The sequence below is a fragment of the Haemaphysalis longicornis genome, unplaced genomic scaffold (genome assembly GCF_048455015.1).
Source record: "Haemaphysalis longicornis isolate Haplotype H1 unplaced genomic scaffold, Haemaphysalis longicornis Haplotype H1 scaffold_7, whole genome shotgun sequence".
Taxonomy (NCBI): Eukaryota; Metazoa; Arthropoda; class Arachnida; order Ixodida; family Ixodidae; genus Haemaphysalis; species Haemaphysalis longicornis.
This window is the reverse complement of record NW_027526422.1, coordinates 176,639,148-176,662,375: the sequence shown is the minus strand read 5'-3', so window position 1 is coordinate 176,662,375 and position 23,228 is coordinate 176,639,148. Positions and strand designations below refer to the sequence as shown.

Here is a 23,228-nt window from a genome sequence, read left to right as displayed (position 1 = left end):
ATAAGATCAAGATTTATCTAATCGGCTCTATGGGAACTCTTCATTGGAATCAACGAAATTGGTTCTGTTTTACCCCAAGCCTATAAAAACAGCCACAATTTTACAAAACAAAAAAATGAGCGAGGTGGAAATCTGCGCAACGTTGCCTCTGCAATTCGTGGCATCTTAAAGCGTTTCTACGTATCTGTTGAATGAAAGAGTGGAAGCCCGAACCTTTGGAATAGTTTTATTCTTGGCTTGTACGGCTTAGTGCATGCAGGGGACAGTGATTGTAAGGACACAAATGCCTAAATATATTTTTAGCATCCCGATTTGTCCTATGGCAACTGTACAGTTTCATCCGGAACATCTCGAAGCTTCAACAGCTTCAGCTCGAATATCGTTCCATAGCTCCATGAACGGTGACGTCTTTTCAGCTTCACGGATTCTTAATTCCATTCTTTGCAGTAGTTCTGGTGTGAAGTAGTCTTTCCAACCACCCACTTTGGCAGCTCGCACGATACCGTATTTGTTTTCATCACCGCCGTAGCCATGTTTACACTTATTTTTGTTTCTTGACAACACCTCTTGGAATTCCTTGTTCGGATTGTCCTTCAAGTCGATCACGATTACACTCTTCATGGATTCGGGTGAGGACCGCTCCAGCAACTTCTCAAGCATCTCTTCGTTGCCCTCCAAGGCCTTGCCATACTCCTCGCCCAGAAAGTGCGCCAATTTAACAACGATATTTCGTTTGTTCTTTTTGAGTTCTTCGTAGGTGAGGAAAAAGACGTTCGGTCTGTCTTTCAGTGCGTAGCCAGAGGCCACGTGTTCGAAGTAGTCACCGTATCCGAAGTTTCCATCCAAAAAGGCGTGAACGAATTCCTCAAATGTTGCGTCCTGATACTCGTAGGAGCTAAGGTTTGTAGCCATATGGAAGAAAGAGACGCACACGTCCCACGGGTTACGAGCCACGTACACGTACTTGGCTTCTTCCGTCATCGTCTCGGGGTTCAATGGCAGGTGCGAGAAGAACGTCCTCAAAGGTAGAGTTGGTGACCAGTCCTGGCACCTTGAATACTCCAACAAGCGCATGTTGTCTGCGAATTCTTGGTGCGTAGAGATGGGTTCGCCTTTCTTCAGGATCAGCTGAATGATGAACTGTACCCAGTGTGTACCACTCTTCGGAAACGTGGACTCCACGACGTCCCCAGCTTTGGCTCTGAATTTAAGATTTTCTCGTAGTATGTCCGGGTCGAGTCCTAAACATCTGGGTACTCCGTCTACCATCTGATACTTCGGTTTTCTGCGTTCCATCGGAGGAGATGCGTGTCTGAAAGTAGAGAACATTTTCGTACCATAGAATTAAAATATTGTATTCCGTATTGGAATTCAAAAACAGCTTTCGGTAACTTTTGATCAAGGTTTGAGACATAAATGCAGGATATTTTGCTTCAGCACAGAGCAAAAAGAAATTTCTAACAATTATTATTTCAAGACCCCATAAATGAGTTCTGATAAACTTCATTTATGTCCTAGCTTCGTATTCGAGGGGAGAATCAGACCTAATGTACATCCAAAATAAAATTTGCCGGGGAGCAGTAATTCATCGAATTAACTCAGAAAGGCTAAGATATAGTAGCAGGGTCTTCATCTTTACTTTCGCAGCTCGTAATGCAAATTAACATTAATATGAAAGGTATCAGATACCAAGTTAAGAGGTTCAAATAGTTATAGGGGCTTTGCTGGATCTCTATTGTTCACAGCAGCAAACTGTACGTCCGCCTCCAACTACCTGAGTACGTACGCGCTTGGGAAAGCTCTTTTGTACGAAAACGTTTAACTAAGGGGTCATATTCCTATTTTAGTTGCATGAAACTATGCCGGACAGTTGAAAATGGCCTATTTGAATCCTGATTAATGCGACGCAAACGTGACAAGACATTATGAATCAGTACCTGGAAAATCCTGAAAAACTGATTGACGCTGTCTCTAACGATTACATTATAGAAAAAGACGTGCAGTTTCTTAATCATAATATTACAAACTATGTATACAACGGTGTGGCTATTTCGCTCTTATTTTACCTTTGCTTTATAACCCGCCAAGTAAGATTAGTTTAATGTCTTCGCACAACGCATTGAAGAATAAATACTGTTTACACCCGCCGCGGTGGCTCAGTGGCTAAGGCGTTGCGCTGCTGAGCACGAGGTCGCGGGTTCGATTCCCGGCCGCGGGGGCCGCTTTTCTGATGGAGGCGAAAAGCAAAAATGCCCGTGTGTACGAGATTTCGGCGCACGTTAAAGATCCCTAGGTGGTCAAAATTAATCCGGAGCCCTCCACTACGGCGCGCCTCATCGCCTGCGTTGCGTCGGCGCGTTAACCCCTACAATCAATCAAATACTGTTTACATTGTACTGAGGTAAAGAAACATTAAAGCAACGTACAATTCTTAGGACGCTGACGTAACTGCGGTAGCTTAAGGAGATCAGCAACCGATAGATGAAAGGCGGCGCCAACGCCGAAAATGACATGATAGCATTCGCAAGCTGTCTGCCGGTTTTTACGCTTTTAAATGCAGAGCATTTCTTTAACTTACGATGTCACCCGTTCTAGGCGTCCGTAGTAGTGCGCATAGCTCGCCTCGACATGCCCGGCTCCGACGTTTCTGCTATCGGCGCATCAACATTCGATGGCGCGCCCAGGCACGTTTCAAGGACATTCACTCCCCTCTCTCGGAATTAACGTGCGCCGAGGCTGCCAATTTTACTGCTGACGAGCGCTCTCTCGTCAGCAGTTGCCACAAGTGCAACAACATTAACGTAAAGCAAACTACTTAATGTCATGCGCCCCGGAAATGCTCTGCATTTGATCGTGCCCCTCGCGAGAGGGATGTTTCACTGCGTCGCCATGCGAACAGTTTGCCACGCTTTAGTTTCAGTTCCGTATCTCCCCGCCGCGGCCGTGGAGAGAAGGCGGCCGGCCGCGACTCTCGCCACCGCGGCGCTGCGGTTGCGAGTTGCGCTAGGAAAGCGAGCGTCGTCTGCTAGCGGGGAGCGGAACGCGTTCCGCTCGGCATCTCTGGTCTTCGCCACTTCTGGCTGCGCACTGCAAAAGAAATAACTTTTATGCGTTAACGTATAACCGAATTGCAAAGTACGTATATAAACTGTGGAATCAATACTGCATAGAAAGCCTACAAATCAGGAAATGAAATGACAACCACGAAGACAGTAACTATCAAGGAACGCGCGGGGCTCTCAACAAGGAATGTTCCTGACAGCGCAAATGGTATCCCGTTGGTTTTGATGCCTGTGTAGGAGGAGCCCAAACTAAATATTACGTTGCGAATACAAACAAGTCTACGAAATCTGTGTGTTCTCCGGCAGTGAACAAGAACTTATAGGCCCATTGCAAGGAATTCCGTAAAGGGGCACACAGAAGAATAAAGGCATATGTAAAGTATTGCAGTGAGTATAGGGTAAGCTGGAGGTTCAATTTGAAGACCGCTTTTGAGCGGGGTTTCATTACATTCTAGTAGAAATAAAGCAGAGAAGAAATCTTTTGCCGGCCCGTAAGATCATTCGTAATGGTGGTGTATGCCTCAACGTCCCAACCATAAGTATTACCCCGTCTCGGCCACTGATGCGCTTTGCTGAGGGTTCTAGGGTGGCGGTGGCTCGCCGCCGTACCGGCGCTTCATGAACGTGTTCACGTACCCAGCCTCGTGTCCCCGCTCGACACCCCGCCGTGGCCAGGCGACACAAGACCCATCATCATCATTATCATCGTAATCCCAATCATCATTAGCCTATCTACACCCACTTTGGGGCAAAGTCCTCTGCCAACGATCTCCAATTGTCCCGGTCATGTCTTAACAGCGACAAATTTACCTTCTTGCCTTCTCTATGCCTTGTCTAGGGCCATCTGTAGGGATCTAGATTGCATTCTCTAGGGATCCACTCTGTTACCCTTAATGACGAACGGTTATCTTGCCTTCGCATTACATTACCTAACTATCTCCATTTCCTCTTCTTAATTTCTACTAATATTTCCTTCACACGCGTTTGTTCCCTTACTCACCCCGGTCTCTTCTTGTCCCTTGATGTTACACCTATCATCTTCCGTTTCGTTCCTCGCGGAATCGTCCTCAATTTAGGTTGAGCCATTTTAGTGAGCCCCGAAGTTTGTGCCCCGTAGGTGAGTACCGGTAAGGCGCAGGTTGTCATACGCTTTCTTTTTCTGGAACAATGGTAGGCTGCCATTCATTATCTGAGAATGCCTGCCGAATTCACTGCACGCTATTGTTACCCTTCTAATTATCTCTGCTTCATGGTCCGGATCCGGGGTGACAACTTGGCCTAAATATATATATTTACTATATATATATAGGTAAAATATATATATAGGTAAATATATATATATTTACCTGCTTCGCCCCCTATCTCAAACCGCTGTGCTCTCCTGAGGTATTGAGCATTACTTCAGTCATCTGCATATTAATTTTCAATCCCACAGTTCTATTCTGCGTCTTCAAAGCGGCACGCATGCTTTGCAATTGGTCCCCCGAGTTACTATACAAGGCAACGTTATCATTCTGAGGGTACTGCGGTATTCTCCATTAACCCTTACGGCACCTGCTCCCAATCCAATGTTCTGAATGCCTCCTCTAAATATGCTGTGAATAACATTCGAGAGATTTTGTCTCCTTATCTGACGCCCTTCCTTATAGGAGTTTTACTGCTCTCCTTACGGGGAAATATGGTATCAGTGCACACGTTGTAGATATGTTCAAGTATCCTTATGTAATGCCGGTATACACCCTGATTCCCGAAGGTGCTGGTTTGGGCCCGTTGGTAGAACATCACAAGGAATGGAAGCACTAGGAAAACGGGTCAAGCGAGTCAACACACACAGAGCGCCTTGTGTGTCTTAACTCACTTTTCCCGTTGTCCTAGCGCTTCAATTCTTTACCCGGATTCCGCAACGCCTGAATGACTCCTGAGGAATCGACCAAGTCAAATGTTTTCTCATAATCTGTGCAGTATATATAGGTCATATATGAAGTATACTCCACGCACGTCTCTATCACCTGACGGATCGTGTGCATATGGTCTATTGTTAAATGCCCTTTACAAACCCCTGCTTCTTTATTGGGTTGACTGAAATTTATGGTGGCAGACATTCTGTTAGTGATTACCTTGGTAAATACCTTCTGGATGACTGAGAGTAAGCCTATCGGCCTGTAATCTTTCAAGTGCTTCATGTGACCATTATTATAAATTAGGATGACGTTCGCGTTCATGCAATCTTTTGGTACACTTCCGGTCATTGGACATGGCGTATACAAGGTTTCCAGTTTTTAAAGTACAATTTGCCCTTCCTCCTTTAAGAGTTCTTCTGTTATCTGATCCTCACCAGATGCTGTGCCCCTTGCGTTTCTCTCAATGCCTTCTTTACTACTTCTGTCGTCACTGCTGGGATGTTTATCTCCTCTGCACTACTTCCCCGTTCGGTATTATCTTCGACGTTGCGGCTACCGTACAGATCGCTGCAGCGATAGTGCCCCCTTAGTTAGCACACGCTTTCGCAGGGATCTTGGATTTGAAGCCATCGATGTCCCATCTCGTTTTGGCGGTATCTCACTGCGTGTACTATGTACCGAGGACACTCTCGCCCGTTGTCTATCGTAAATTTTATAATCGTCCCCTAAAGAGAACACACATTTAAGCCACTTCATTCACCTCAAGGTTGTATGGCGACTCTGACTTCATTATAGCTGGTGAGTGTATTGCCCCGTACATAATTTTGGGGTACCCCATGCACCTTACAACCTGGCCGCATACTCAACGACACTTTAAACGGAGATGAAATAATAGTTTATAACCCTGATTCTATTACTCGCGTGGGTCACCAACATCAACAGTCGACCATGGCCGACCTCACGGCATGACGGGGAGCGCGAGATGTCACCTGCAATGTTACAGATGAAAGACTACTAAGCGATCATTACATTATTCAAATCACTATCCCTTCCTGTATCCGATCGCCAAAATGTAAAATTTCGCTCACTAACTGGAAAATGGGCAGAGATACTCCCGACACCTCTAAAGCAAATGGGAATCTCGACAACTGGATTTAAGAACTCAAACAGGCCCAAAACCAAACCACGCCAGAATGGTCAGGTTCAGCCCCATCAGACAACCCAGACCCTTATCTTCGACGTTCCTGGAAGATGCGAAAACGACTCTTGCGTGCCCTTCGCACCCAAACAAATAACAGTCGGTTCGTGGATGCATCTCGGAATTAACAAAACATGTCAAAGAGCACTAGGGTACACTTGCCAGGAATCAATGGAATGAAATTTGTAATGCAGTCAACGGCAGCCTGGATCAGGAAAGAACCTGGAACCTACTTAACAAACTTATTGGGCCTCATCCGGCTCCTGTTTCCACTCTCGTGAAGCATCATTCCCTACTGAGATAGGACGCCTTAGCAACCCAGCTCCGTGACCTTTGTATTCTTCCTCTCCTACTTAGACCTTATCCTGCCTACATGGGCGCCTCCAAAGCAAAACTCGATGAGCCATTCACTATCTGGGATCTAGAGTGGCCTCGAAGTCATACCGCTGCGCCACCTACGAGTGACGTCACTTGTAGGACGCCGGGTCGTGTTGTCATCTCCTACAACGCATTTCCCGTGCATGTGCGGATGCGCGTTTTTTAGGGGCGAAGCTCCCCTTGCTCGGGCCCTGTCCCGGCCGTACACGGCACATTGTACACGGCACATTAATGATGATAGTGGCAGGATCCCCCTAGGGATTGGCCAACCAAAGATTGCCCGCAGAGGTCGTAACGTTCAACGCGTTCGTTGCTACCCAACAAGGAGGAGAGGAAGAAGAAGAGGTTGTCGTTCGTCGTCTGCGAGCTGAAGACACGTACTTGGGGTACGCGACACAAGACGCTCTGCAGAAGGCGACGGCCAAGGTGGCTAAAATGTCACACACTGAATTCGCCAACTTACCCATTGAGATTCTCATCGTCCCATACAAGCCCTACATATTCACCAAAAACATCAACGTCGTCGACGGGCTTGTCAACGAACCGGTGGAAGGCTTGACGTGTCGAGTCTTTATATGATATGTGGGTGAATGTTTCACGGATTTATCGATAAGCATTTTAGCTCCGCCCCTATCATCATCATTCACTTGGTGGAGATGGCGGGATTTTTTTTTTGCTGTGGCCACCGTCTACCCGCTCCTGCGAATGTGATGCAAATTACCCAAACAAGTGCTTGGCAGACTGAATAATATGGGACTTCGCCTCGTTTAGGTAGGTGCTACTAGCGTCACTAAATAAGCAAAGCTTAAGGGAACCACCACTTCGTGCACACAAAAACGTCTGGGGGCCATTTTGTTTCTGGCTTGCAGTGTTTCCAACTCTACCAACGAAAGCGCCACCTGTTGTGACGGGCAGAGTGTGAACGGGTGCTCTAGCGTCTGCGCCGCAGAGAGAGAGAGAGAGAGAAGACGTGGGCAGAAACAAAATGGCTGCGCCCATATTTAAACAAATATCACGTGGTTCCGACCGACCAATGAAAATTGTGGCGGCACATAACAATGAGAGAAAAGAGTGCCGATACTCTAAATGTTATAGCTCGTACTCAGCCAGCTAACGCCGAGGACGATTTAACAGATGCGAGAAAATTGCGCTGTAAATTCATTATGAAGTACTTTTGACGGTATATGTACGCGAGTGTGTGTGGAAGGAAACCCCTTGTAGGAGCGATGGAAACGCGTCGCTCAATTTTGATCTCACCGCGCGTACTGTTCGCATTGCCTGGTAAATGACTGCGCGAAAACGGTGACCAGATTGCTTCGCCGGACATGGTTAAATGTGCTGCTGTGACCTGAGGTTTGGCTTAAGCAGCGCCTATTTGCCCTACAATGTTTTTACAGTGATGCCCGAATTTGATTAACTATAACTGGTGTATTCTGTACTCTGCACGGCTGATATGTTTAGATTTCGCGACCACTTGTCCGCAATGTATGAACGGTATGAACGCGAGTTTTCAACGCCTTCGAGCGGGGTTGGTCATGGTAATATTTAGTTTTCATTAGGACGTCGGCGTGGAAATTTATAATTGCATCGTTGGCTTTTGTCCGTTTACAGTGAGCCAACCTTTCTCTAGCATCAATTTCGAAACTCACAACTGCTCAGTGAAGGCAACGCTGTGTACGAGGCGAAACACGGCGTTAAGGATTTCGAATAATGGGGAGTTTTAGAATTGTAAGAAGTTAGGAGAAGCCAAACGCAACATGCGTGCTCGCGACGAGAGGGTTTTCTCCAAGAGCTAGCAGCTGGCTTCGGATGCACGTAATCGAATGTTGGGAACTTAAGCCTTAGCGTCAAAACAGACATTTCATCGCCGCTATCATTACAGTTGCGAATGACAGTCTCTAACAACATTTTGCCACACTGTTCCCCCCCCCCCTCTTCTTGTTCATGGAACTCTGTTTCCGCGGTGATTGCCGTTTCAGCGATTCATTATCAACATGCCTGCCACGGCCTCGGCCGACACTCGCGCGCAGGTATCATGACCCTTCGGCTACTCGCCACACCGCACGTGACAGGGCCGGTGGTGTGGTTACCGCTGGGAGCGACGTCCGCGCCGGTCGGCGTAAATCGCGAGAGATATTTGAGCATCGCTTTGAAAACCATACGTGATGACACGACCTAGCATAATTTTTAACCACACTAACGTCCACTTTTACCAGTCAGGAATTTCTTCTCGTCGATTTGTGTGATTTAAAAAAAAGCGGCGACAAGATGTTGCTGCCGCGACCTCAATCGCTTCGAGCCGCTCCGTCGGCCGTGTCGGTAGGCACGGCGGGTGCGTGTGCGGAACGTTTCTGCCAGCAGTTCTGCTGCATGAGTTCCTGCTTCATACATTTCTTTTCAACAAGGAAAATTTATAAACCTAACTAAGTGATTATCGTACGAGTCTAGATTCTTGATCGGGGAAACAAACCGCAGCTTACTGTTGGGTCGCATACGTCATACACCACGCAGGTGTTTTTGGAAAGTGTGCCACAGTTGACACGGTGATAAAGTACCCATGAGGTCATGCTGTGCTTTATCACTGAGAAGTAACTTCAAATAACGGTTATTACACAAAAATACTTTTAGAACGCGCGTTCTAAACAAAGTGCCAATCGCTGCAAGCCAACTACGCAGCAAGATGGGAACGGTGATCCTACAAGTGACATCAAATCCATCGCAGCGCCGGCCTCTCTAGTGGTGGGCCTCCCGTTTAAGATAAATCCTCAGCGACTATAACTAGTTTATCCCTATTTGCTATGAAATTTTTTTGCTTGCCTTTAAGTGCATACATCTGATTTTTTCCCATTGCTACAAGCCTCATCACCACTTTGAGGCTGCCTCCGTTATTTACAGCATGATATATCCTCTACATATTATACTTACGTATGTCAGCCGTCTAGCGCTTATTAACTTCGAAAGCTCCGCTAGTTTTATTCTGTCAGCTGGGGGGAGATTGTTATGCTTTACCGTTTTCTAATTAAATATTTCGTCTCCTGGGAATGCTTACCAGTATCCTGCCTAGCTATCGTACCTCCGACTTTAACTGCACACTCAGTGATAAAGCGTGTAAGATTGCCGCTGGCTTCCTGTGTCGTAAACTATGCTTTTTTCGTAAGAGCTGAATATTGGTTCTGCAGCGCGATCCGAAATTTTTTGACATCCATCTTCAACTTTCCATCTTTCAGTGTCCCCGGTCGACTACCCGCCGTGACCAGCCGACAAAAGTCCCAACGTGTGCACAACTGACTATGGTGCCATTCCCCTTCCCCAACCTACCGATATGTCTCGAAATGCCTAACCTACGCTGTTTTCTAGCTGCACCTTTGCTTTATTTGTTAACCCTTTCACCTCGCAATTGCGTCGTCGACCGAAGTGGTCGTCGTCGACAAGCGGGGCATATCACGTGAAGGAGTGTACAGTTGAACACACCACCATAGACCCATATCTCTGAAAAGCTTATGCGTCGCGCAGCTTCGGCGGGGTGTTGCTTATGGCTGAGTTCTTCTAAATAGATAACTTCATGGTTCGCCCCACCTTCGTTTCGCCAATACAATACAATACACTAACGTATATTTCGGTCAAATTACATGAGAGGAGTTTGGAGCCGGGAAAGTGCCAATGTCAAAACGTTGTTAGGAACAACGTAACTAACTGCTATGTAGACGCGACCAGGTGGCTTTTCCATCCGCCTCTCCAAAGTCAAAAGAACTCCGACCGACATCAATTCTTTGACTATTTCGGAGGGTCATATAGCCCCTTTCCGGAGCCTGGCCAGCAGGTGTGAGCTACGTTAGCCTTCTGGGAATTGAGTTACATGACCAAGAAGCGACACCCACGCGAGTGTCCAGAAACGATATCCAGTTATCCAACTTTGCAGTCATGAGCAGAGGACCATGTAGATCTTCAACATTTTGCGAGGCGTATAAGAAAGGGGATGTGAAAAGGCACACATACATTGTACCGGTTCTAGGTTGTACACCAGTTGTGACCGCCAGTGCTGCGGGCGCCTCAATGAACTACTACCCCTTTTCCCCGTCAAGAGAAGTGCTGAAAACTTTGAAGACGGTATTATGATTGGTACATTTTTCGACCACGGTTTCTCGTGAAGCTGTTGTCGACTATTGGTAATCATGGGAAACGCCTATATTGAAGCCAAGCGGCTTGATTCTCGTCCACATCCCTCTTTTTCTTTTAAATTCATGCAAGGAGGTTGCTTTTTGAGTTCGCGTTGCACGAACTTCATCACGTTTCTCGAAGCAGGTGTTTTGGCGGACCATGACATCGCGCTTCTGCGGCGGCCACCGAATCCTATTCGTACCTTTTAGATCCGAAGCAGCCTATGGGCAGGAAGCTGGGGCAGGAAGAGACGTGCAAACGCCTCAACGAACGCTACCTCCCGAGCACACCTAGCGAGAATCACGATAGATATCACGGCCCGGCCAACCCAACCCTCGACCGCGACATCGATGAGTGGGAAGTCCGGGCGGCCCTGCAGAACCTCAACTGCAAGTCGGCGGCCGGTCCGGACCGGGTCACCAACAAAGCCCTCCGCAACCTCAACGAGGGGGCATCGCGACCCTCACGGATTACTTCAACCGGTGTTGGCAAGCGGGAACCTTCCCGCGACAGTGGAAGGCAGCCAGAACGATCCTCATCCCCAAGCCCGGCAAGCCACCTGGCATCGAGAATCTGCGCCCGATATCTCTCACATCGTGCGTGGGCAAGGTGCTCGAGCACGTCCTCAACAACAGATGGCAGCGCTACCTCGAAGACGAAGGCCTCTACCCCGACGCCATGTTGGGGTTTCGTGAAAGGCTCAGCACCCAGGACGCCATGATCCTGCTACAACACGACATCCTTGACGTGACCGTCCCTACCCAAGACAACAGGGCGGTGCTGGGCCTGGATCTACAGAGCGCCTTCGACAAGGTGCGTCACTCAGCCATCCTAGCGCAGGTCTCGCGCCTGGGCCTGGGGCAGAGATCATACAACTACATCCGCGACTTCCTGCCGCACCGGACGGTGGAAATACAAGCGGGCGACCTGCAGCTACCAGAGAGGGAACTGAGCAGCGTAGGCACCCCCCAAGGCTCGGTAATTTCGCCGGTGCTCTTCAACCTCGTGATGATCGGCGTGGCCCAGCTACTTTCGGGGATCCCACAGGTTCGCTACACCATCTACGCCGACGACATTACCCTGTGGGTCCCCGGAGGGAGCGACGGCCACATCGAAACGACACTACAAGAGGCAGTCGACGCCATCGAAGACCACCTGGCCAACACCGGGCTGAGGTGTTCCCCGCAAAAGTCCGAACTGCTCATCATCCCACCACCGGGCAGGTACCACAAGAAAGAAGAGGAAGACTCCACCACGATCACACTACGCACGAGCGACGGCACCGTCATCCCCAAAGGGAGCAACCTCCGAGTCCTCGGCTTGCTCCTCGAAGCAAGCCGAAGCAACAGCGCCACAGTCGACCGCGTCATCACGAAGCTGGGCATCGCCACCCGCCTCATCAAACGCATATCCACAAGACGTCACGGAATGAAAGAGACCAGCCTCCTACGGCTGGTACAATCCTTCGCCATGAGCCACGTGGCCTACGTGGGGGCCTTTCACCCGTGGAAGAAACACGAGAGAGACAAGATCAACGCGGCCATTCGCAAGACCTACAAAGCCGCGCTGGGGCTACTCAACAGCACCAGCACAGAACGACTACTGGAATTGGGCCTCCATAACACGCTGGAGGAAATCAGCGAGGCCTAGAGAACAACGCAACTCGACCGCCTCTCATCCACGAGGGCCGGTAGGAATATCCTCGAACGGCTTGGCTACGGCCGCGGCCGAGCAGGGACGGAACCGCAAAACACACAGAGCCTCCCAAGAGAGATGCTCCAACGCATCAAGGTACTCCCGCTGCCCCGCAACGTCCACCCCGCTCACAATCCGGGACGCAGGGCGGCGAGGGCCAAGGCCCTCACCGAGGCGCACACAAACGACACGGGCGCCCTCTACGTGGACGCAGCGAGATACCCAGACCGCCCGAACACCTACGTGGCCGTGGCGGTGAAGGCTACAACTGGTGATGTGTACAGTGCGTGCAGTGTCCGTGCTCCGACCGCCTTACAGACAGAGGAGGTGGCGATCGCGCTCGCGCTAACACACCCGCGGTGTACCACAGTGCTTAGTGACTCGCGTTCGGCCATCGCGAACTACGCTAAGAACACAGTGTGCGATAGGGCAGTGAGTACAGTGCAGTGTCGTGCAACGTCCGGCGAGCTGGCGACGCCGGTCACCCACATCCGCTGGTTCCCGGCGCACACGAGCGTCGAAGCCAGCAGTCACCCCAACCGCAACGAGACAGCGGGCGCCGCCGCGCGAGACCTTTCCAACCGCGAGGCGCCCCCCCCCCCCCCCCGCTCCTCCCCGACGGACGGGCACCCAGAAACCGAACAAGAACCCCTCGCGTCGTACGGGGAAATACTACAGTGGTAAAGGCTCGGCAGGCGACTCAAGCCGCCCCCCCCCCCACCCCAAGCTCACCAGAGCGGAAGCCGTGCTATACAGACAACTACAAACGAACTCGGTGATCACCCCGGTTCTGGCGCGCCACGTGTGTCCAGAGGTCTACGAAAGTGTGTTGTGCAGTGTGTGCGCGAGAACGAACGCAACGCTAGCCCACTTGCTGTGGGGATGTGAACGACACTCGCTGGAGGCAGACGGTGCAACGCGCCTGCCCGAGGACATTACGTATGCCATGAACTCGGGTGAGCACGAGGTGCAACTACGAACTATCCAGTGGCTCGAGGCTGCTCTCGCAGGGCAGAAGCGCAGGGAAGCGTCGTTGGGGGGTCGGCGGGTCGACACCCGAACACCCACCACGCACCGACCGCGCCGACGCCCGCGAGGCACTGCTTCGGGGACAACCTAATACTCGTCTAGGAAGGGCAGGCCCTGCGTGGCCGAGGCCCCTACCCTCCGCAGGAACCTTCAATAAAGTCATTTTCTCTCTCTCTCTCTATGGTCCAGCCTGTTCCCTCCGCCGTTGTGTGGGCGCCGTTGTGCGGCTTCCACACCCACACTGCGCATGCCTGGCCAGGCACCGCTGATTATGATTGTGGCAGGATGCCCCTAGGTATTGGCCAACATAACAATCCATCACGAAATGGCTTCGGGTTCAACCACTGCCGTCATCTTCGCGTAGGGGAACCCTGAGTAGTACGCGAGGCAGTCCTCCTCTCCTCTCCGAAGCTCCTCTCCTCTGCGGGATTTCACAACGAAGGGAAGCACCTGCGGCTCCCTGCCCGATAATGCGAATCAACTTAGGGTTAGAGACGCGACGGAAGCCGCTGCATACTCCGCAGGGGCGCCACTGTAGCTCCTCGGTATAAATGACGCGCGCGCACGCTCCGCTCCCCTCATTCTCCTCCCGCAACGCCGCGATCGAACTGAAATATAATGGGAACTTGAGTCGACCCCATGGATACTTTGCATACTACGGGAAGATGGTGAAATTTTTGTTTGGTACTGCGTCTGGTGTGCCGAGCATCCCGAACAAACGCATTTACGTAATTACTCCGTAAAACGTAATTACGAAGCCAATATGCGTATGCGCTGTAGGAGGTCGCTGAAAAAATCCGTTCAACTTCGCGTCATAGAAATACAACTCAAATGAGGTATTACTAATGATTCGAAGTTTTGTAGCCTTGAATAACAGCGCTGGCCAGACGCCAAGTGAGGGCCGGGTTCACACGGTTCTCACAGCTGTCGTAATATCTTTAAAAGAATGATGACATTTGATGTCTCAGCCAACCGAACTGACGAACTGAGGTAAGCGCCGTTTTTTTAATCCATAGCACCCAATATGGCTGTTACGTCGGTAGCCTGAACACAGCCTAATCAGTGAAAAAGGGCTCTGCATGCGGACAGAAGAAACGCACGGACAACCACCCTGACACACAACATGCCCAGCTGTGAGCCCAATGGTTGTCGATATGTTTCTTGTCACCTTTGTGCAGCGTCTTTTACCACTGGTTTTCAATTGCAAAGAGACGTGCTACGCACGATGAAAAGCGTGCACGAATATTAACAGCAAATGAAGGCGCACAGGCCACGTTAGAATCATCCGAGAGTTCTTTACTCGGTGACAGTATCTTGCGCAGCGGCTGGGTAACGCCCTCAACCCTGTTGAGGCTGCGACTTTGCAACGACTTCTTAGTGCACCGAAGAGGTTTACGTAGCCAAACAAAGCCTGTCGAGCGAAGTCAAACGATCGACGTTCTTCACACGATGCCCACGTGACAGAAGCTGCATTTGCTGAACTTGTATCACAGTCTCGTAAACGCAACTTATGTGTTTCTTTCCGTATCGGTGTTATGTTTTAGTTTTTTAAGTTGTCGGAGTTTTCTTTCACCAACTAGGCCAAACTTGCGCGCTGAGCAACTCATCAGGAACCTCTATTTCGCCTGTATTAATTGCGAAGCGTTATCAATGGCGAATATGAATCAACCATTGGGCAGCAGAATGCAGCAGTAAGTGCGCTGCGGGGCCTCCTTTCCAATATACTTTGATGAATGCTGATTATTTTGTCACTGACATCAGCACAGCTTGTTGTGTTTTGCCGAGAGTTGTCGTGATTTGATGGGAGACTGCTCAGTATATAGTTTGATGCCTTCAGCAAAATCAGTGTGATAGAGAGCGAAGCGCTCAACCTGACTATGCTTCGTCCTCTTGTGTTCATTCTGTAGCGTTCTCCTACCAAAGTCACACATTTAATTTATTTCCCTAATTCGTATCTCACTAAAGTATAAAATCACCAATACGAAACCCACCCTGTCTAATGTGGGGCTTAAAGAACCTATGAAGACAAAATACAAGTTGGGTTTGTTAAGAAGACTGCTTAGTCCCGATAACAGTGATACCAATATCATCGCAATCTTAGAAAAAAAAACGGAGATATTGAAGAAAACATGTGGAGCAGTCAGGACCCCCCAGCCAATTTCCCGCAACTTTTTGATGACGTAACGGAACCATGTTTCTGCGATTGGCGGCCGCCTAACTGACCTATCGCGACAACACATGACTGGAGGTCTGCAATGGGGCCTGTAGTTTCATTTGACCGGATCACTTCAATGCTATCGGGCAGTTAACGCACTGAAAATTATGTATGGTTTATTGTTAACCCGTATGACGTAATTCTTGCTCATACGAAGACGTCACTGTGGCGCAAAATTTGAAGGTTTTTAAATAATTCTCACTTTTTTTTGTAAAAAAACATTTTTGGGGACTGTAATGGAGATGAGTGAGATACTGAATCCTAGTTCTTTCAAATTACACGAAGTTGTACTTTCTCTTGATGGCTCCTTTAAGCAGTGGTTGCCCTTATTAAGACGTGGTAGTGTTAAAGCAACACAATAGTACGCTATTTTTCTGTAATTATCTGAAAAACGAATAGTTATAGTCATGGCGAGCAGAAATACGTTTGTTTGGGCACAAATCTTATGAAGCTTTATGAGTCATAAAACACCACGGTTTGATTCCTTCCAACCTTGACATTTGGAGCGGAATTTCGCATGGCGTAACAAAACAAAGTGAGCTATTGTGCATGATACATTTCCCGTTTAATATGTCTTTAACCTAATTTTTTTAAGGGCACAGTCTTTCTCGGCCTAAAATTGTGGTCTGTCTGTCTGTCTGTCTGTCTGCCTGTCTGTCTGTCTGTCTATCTGTGTGTCTGTCTGTCTGTCCGTCCGTCTGTCTGTCTGTCTGTACGTCTTTCTCCTTTTCTCCCTATAAAACCACCCACCCAAAAGTTGAAACAATTCTTCAAGAAGACGCATACGAAGGCAAGACCGTTTCAAGCTACTGAAACTACTGGTGACCCGCCGCGGTGGCTCAGTTGGTAAGGCGTTGCGCTGCTGAGCACGAGGTCACGGGTTCGATTCCCGGCCGCGGTGGTCGCTTTTCTGATGGAGGCGAAAAGCAAAAACGGCCGTGTGTACGAGATTTCGGCGCACGATAAAGATCGCCAGGTGGTCAAAATTAATCCGGAGCCCTCCACTACGGCGCGCCTGATCGCCTGCGTTGCGTCGGCGCGTTAAACCCTACAATCAATCAAACTACTGGTGCCGGTAATTCACGTGCTCCGCATGCAGCAGCAAAAGCACTCTTTAAAAACAACACTTCTGTCAAGAAGTGTTGTCTTCAAAGCCAGTTTTTTTGTTCTCACTTATGGCGGAGTGGTAACCAAAACCGACCGCCGAAAAGCCATTTTTAAATTTGCGTGGGGCACATGATCAGGACGAAAAAAATTCCCCGCATTTCCCCGAGGGGAAGAATGTGAAAGTGCGAATGCACGAGTTGAATTTGCGCGGTTCGGTAATGTTCGCGAAAGAGAGATCACACACACACACACACACACACACACACACACACACACACACACACACACACACACACACACACACACACACACACACACACACACACACACACACACACACACACACACACACACACACACACACACACACACACACACACACACACACACACACACACACACACACACACACACACACACACACACACACACACACACACACACACACACACACACACACACACACACACACACACACACACACACACACACACACACACACACACACACACACACACACACACACACACACACACACACACACACACACACACACACACACACACACACACACACACACACACACACACACACACACACACACACACACACACACACACACACACACACACACACACACACACACACACACACACACACACACACACACACACACACACACACACACACACACACACACACACACACACACACACACACACACACACACACACACACACACACACACACACACACACACACACACACACACACACACACACACACACACACACACACACACACACACACACACACACACACACACACACACACACACACACACACACACACACACACACACACACACACACACACACACACACACACACACACACACACACACACACACACACACACACACACACACACACACACACACACACACACACACACACACACACACACACACACACACACACACACACACACACACACACACACACACACACACACACACACACACACACACACACACACACACACACACACACACACACACACACACACACACACACACACACACACACACACACACACACACACACACACACACACACACACACACACACACACACACACACACACACACACACACACACACACACACACACACACACACACACACACACACACACACACACACACACACACACACACACACACACACACACACACACACACACACACACACACACACACACACACACACACACACACACACACACACACACACACACACACACACACACACACACACACACACACACACACACACACACACACACACACACACACACACACACACACACACACACACACACACACACACACACACACACACACACACACACACACACACACACACACACACACACACACACACACACACACACACACACACACACACACACACACACACACACACACACACACACACACACACACACACACACACACACACACACACACACACACACACACACACACACACACACACACACACACACACACACACACACACACACACACACACACACACACACACACACACACACACACACACACACACACACACACACACACACACACACACACACACACACACACACACACACACACACACACACACACACACACACACACACACACACACACACACACACACACACACACACACACACACACACACACACACACACACACACACACACACACACACACACACACACACACACACACACACACACACACACACACACACACACACACACACACACACACACACACACACACACACACACACACACACACACACACACACACACACACACACACACACACACACACACACACACACACACACACACACACACACACACACACACACACACACACACACACACACACACACACACACACACACACACACACACACACACACACACACACACACACACACACACACACACACACACACACACACACACACACACACACACACACACACACACACACACACACACACACACACACACACACACACACACACACACACACACACACACACACACACACACACACACACACACACACACACACACACACACACACACACACACACACACACACACACACACACACACACACACACACACACACACACACACACACACACACACACACACACACACACACACACACACACACACACACACACACACACACACACACACACACACACACACACACACACACACACACACACACACACACACACACACACACACACACACACACACACACACACACACACACACACACACACACACACACACACACACACACACACACACACACACACACACACACACACACACACACACACACACACACACACACACACACACACACACACACACACACACACACACACACACACACACACACACACACACACACACACACACACACACACACACACACACACACACACACACACACACACACACACACACACACACACACACACACACACACACACACACACACACACACACACACACACACACACACACACACACACACACACAACTACAAAGAAAGAAAGATGCATTTATTCACAGACACCTATTTGTGTTGTCGTTGTACTTGATTGCTAGAGCGCATCTCAGCTTTGAAAGTTCGTGTCAGTACTCCTTTAAGCTGGTGCATTAGCCCTTCTCACGCCCGATTCTTGGCTAATCCCCCACGTGGGTATGTGCCATGTCAGCGGCCAGGCAGCGCGCGCCCATCTCCCCCCGTTGCAAAGGAAGACGAGGAGATTCCTGGCCAATCCCCCACGTGGGTATGTGCCATGTCAGCGGCCAGGCTGCGCGCGCCCATCTCCACGTGCGCGGACATCGCCGGTGGACGCAGGTTCAGGGTCGCTTAAGAAGTGCATTGCACTTCACAAAAGAATTCGCCACGTATCTGCTCCTTTCGTTGCAAATGTCGACGCAAGACGATAGTCGATGGCGACTCTCGCAAGTAAATCCATCTCCTCTCCAGTCTCGTTCCTTCCAAGATAACACCCTACAGGTTTGCTGTAGTCAATTTAAATTTACCGCGTTCCACTGCTCTAAGGTGGGTGCCTCGACACCAGCCCTGGCGTACGGAGGAGACGCCCGTGAATCGAGGCACCCGACTACAACGTTTATAGAACCACGCCGCCCTACTCCACGAGCATTCCAAGCGGAACGCGAAACCTTTGTAGTGGAACCTTTCGTTGGTGTTGCCATTTGTTTTTTTAAGTTCCGTCAGGTAGCGCGCGCAAGAGAAGGCGAGGGTATTTGCAGTTGATGTAGTATTTTCTTTGCTATCGCAAAAAGCGCGCATCCGTGATTTTTAGTAAAGGAGGAGGAGGAGGAGATAGCCAATTAGGAACACTGCAAATATCACCCATGTTTTGATTTTCTTGCTTATATTTCCGTAATATCTTGTTCTTGTTCAATAGTGTTTACAAGTATAAACATTACACCGTACTTGAACGTTTAGATTTGGCTGTGAGTATGCAAAAAGCAGGAATGCGTAATTTTTTATAAAGGAACACTGCAAATGTCACTCATGTATTGATTTTCTGCCTTATATCTGCGAAATACCTTGTTCTTGTTCAATACTGTTGACAAGTAAGAACATTATCACCGTACTTAGACGTTCAGCTTTAGCTGTGAGTATATAAGACTATTGCGCAGCATCTGTGTTGCTTTGGCCTGCTGGCTGAATCGAGTGACAGAGAGACAGTCAGACAGACCAAAATTCCCCCCTTCAAGTAGCCCAACAATGAGCATCGTCTTCAAAAAAGTCCCGTGGCCGGAATTGAACCCGGTCCCGTCCCGTTCTGAAGTCGATACCTATCTGATAGCGCCACCATCTCATTTGGGTCGCTCAGCGTTTCCATGTGGCTCGTTGCGTGGGCGTTAACTTTGGCCACGTTTGGCACTTTGGATTTAGACTGAAGACGATGGTCAAACAAAGACGATGAGGGCAAGGGGGGGGGGGCACTTTGTTTACTCATGACGTATTTGTTCGCCGTCAACTGAGTTTTGACTTTGGCACACAGGGTGTTGCACTGTGATTGTTGACGCTTATACTTTGGTCCCAGGTGGTTTGCACTTCGATCTTTTGACGCTTTGCAGTGGCTTTTACTTTGGCATTTTGGTATTTTACTTCGCACGCAAGAAATCTTCGTGCTTCAACCACAATCGCCGTTAGATGGGGTTTAAGACTTTTTATTTTTTTATCACTACATGTCAGGTTTGCGTTTACGATAGCAAACATAACAAGGGGTTTAAATATTCCTCCGGGCATTCTCACGCGTTTGACGCGAACACCTGGCGGTACATACCACTGAAATCGTAGTAGCTCCATTTATCCACTCTGATCTCTACGCATTTGTTTCTTCGTCTTTTAGAGCAAATTGCATCAATAAGATTACCGGCCCACGAGACAGCTTCCCTGTAATCAGAGTTCTTCTGTTAACCTTTTCTACTCACGTGCCATTAGGTTGACGTGTCACACGACATGCCCAATTCCAATAATTTACATTTCTGATTGATTAATTTGTGAAGTTAGCAGATTAGCGCCCCCCCCCCCAATCCCCGCTAATCCCCAAATACGCTATGTGCAACAAAGGAAACAAACGAAAAACTTTTCTTGCAATGCACCCCACTTAGGCGGTGGCGCTAGTAGGCAATATAGCGAGCTCTTTGCTGTGTGGCACACCCACAATGATGCGATGCAAGTGTTCGAAGATTTCGCTCAAAATCTCATGTTGCCAAACCATGTCTCAGAGATAGAAGGCAGCGAAACCGGTTAACTGCACAAAATTAGTACATTTGCACCTTTTGACTTTTGTAGGAAAAAAAGCCTTAATTGCCGTGTCACCGGAAAAATCACCGTTTTGAACTTTTCCGGTCAAGATTATGTTAACACTGTAAGAGCCATCATTAAAAACACGTGCTACTTGATTATGTTCGAAAGCGGGTCATTACAGTTGCAGCCCAGTGCTGTACCAACTTTGCTATCCCTCTACTTTTGCAGCGTCAAACAAGGACTCTCGTTCTTGCTTCTTTCTTCTTGGCACATACAAAGTTGGAGGATCCGACAGAAATCGGAAACTTTGGGGGTCAATGTGCCCGGTTGCAACATTTTGCCAAAATGTGTATTTGAGACAAAATATAAAGTTGAAGCATGGGCTTGATGAAACGTCAAAGTTGGAAGACAGTGTGGACCACGTAACCAGTGCACCTTATGGTGCGTGAAGTTGTGGCGTGAGCCAGTCTGCTTGCTCACGTAATATGCGCCTTAAGACATGGAAAAAATGGAGGAGAAGAATACGGATACACTGCGCAGCAAAAGTGAACCCGGTCGAAGTAACTTACGCAGAAAACAAGAGCAAAGAGAGATATAAAAGTACAAATAGCAATAAACAAGTTGTTATTAACTGTTGCCAGGCTTTCATCTGTGAAGCACGCAGAGTTGAGGGTCCCAAGAAATTGTTAGTAGTTCTCAACAGCCAAAGACTTATTTCTTGTTTTCAAACCGGTAATATTACGTGATTCTCCAGTACGGGCGAGTGTTTTGTTTTTCGTTCCATCCCCATACTTCTTTGTTGAACATCGCCAACTTGCTGTGTACATCCATTTTGTATTCCAGACATTGACTCCTCTTAAAAGAATTTCAGTCGATTAATTATAGAAAAGTTATGCATGACAGGCCATAATTTCTCAAGGAAATTCGCAACACAGTACGTGCGATGCTGTGGAGTGCCGTAACGAATAAAATGTGACTATATTTTTTTCTAACTGCATGAAATGAATAAGCCGCATTTTGATATTTCTCAGTAAAACCTCAGAACAATTAAAATTAGGATTCGGTAACAAAGAAGGGCTCAGACGCAGGTTCCTTGATATGCAGCTTTTAGACGTTGCGCGTCAGCGCATGAAAAGCCGAAATGTAAGTACAGCTGTATGTACTTACCTGCCTGGACCGCGTGTCCTATTGTAGTTGAAACAGGGGGTGGTTTCCCAGGCTCTGCTCTTATATGTTTCCCCAACAATGAACCCATCTGATCAGCTAACATTGCGCAAGTTCGGGGATCGAAGCCCCTATGGAATGTGAATGTTCTGATAACATTTATCGTCGTTGCATGTGTTCGGTGGGCGTAGTCAATAAGAGCACATTAAGCTGGCGATTCAACCATTCAGTCCTCTCAAACGCAGCATTATTGAAACTTGGATCTCCGAGAAAACATGCAGTGCAACCGCCGCTTACACAACCCGTTATCAGCACTCTCACTCTCCTTCTACAATAGACCATTGTTCTTTTCCTAATACGTGTGCCAAGTCCCCCACTTCCGATTCTACTAAACAGCAGAACCCTTTGTG

The 23,228-nt window shown here is 48.6% G+C and overlaps 1 protein-coding gene across 1 annotated transcript; it reads right to left on the bottom strand.

The window, feature by feature from the left end:
- Window positions 1–206: 206 nt before the first annotated feature.
- Window positions 207–22,949, bottom strand: LOC144147262 (amine sulfotransferase-like). Its single transcript, XM_077679353.1, has 2 exons — window positions 22,822–22,949; window positions 207–1,312 (listed from the first exon to the last, which is right to left on the bottom strand). Exon 2 carries the CDS (start codon window positions 1,294–1,296, stop codon window positions 337–339), a length of 960 nt encoding a protein of 319 aa, XP_077535479.1. The 5' UTR covers window positions 1,297–1,312; window positions 22,822–22,949; the 3' UTR covers window positions 207–336.
- Window positions 22,950–23,228: the final 279 nt, after the last annotated feature.

Excerpts from the sequence above, each read along its gene's own strand:
- LOC144147262 (XM_077679353.1), bottom strand. The coding sequence starts at position 1,296 with ATGGAACGCAGAAAACCGAAGTATCAGATGGTAGACGGAGTACCCAGA.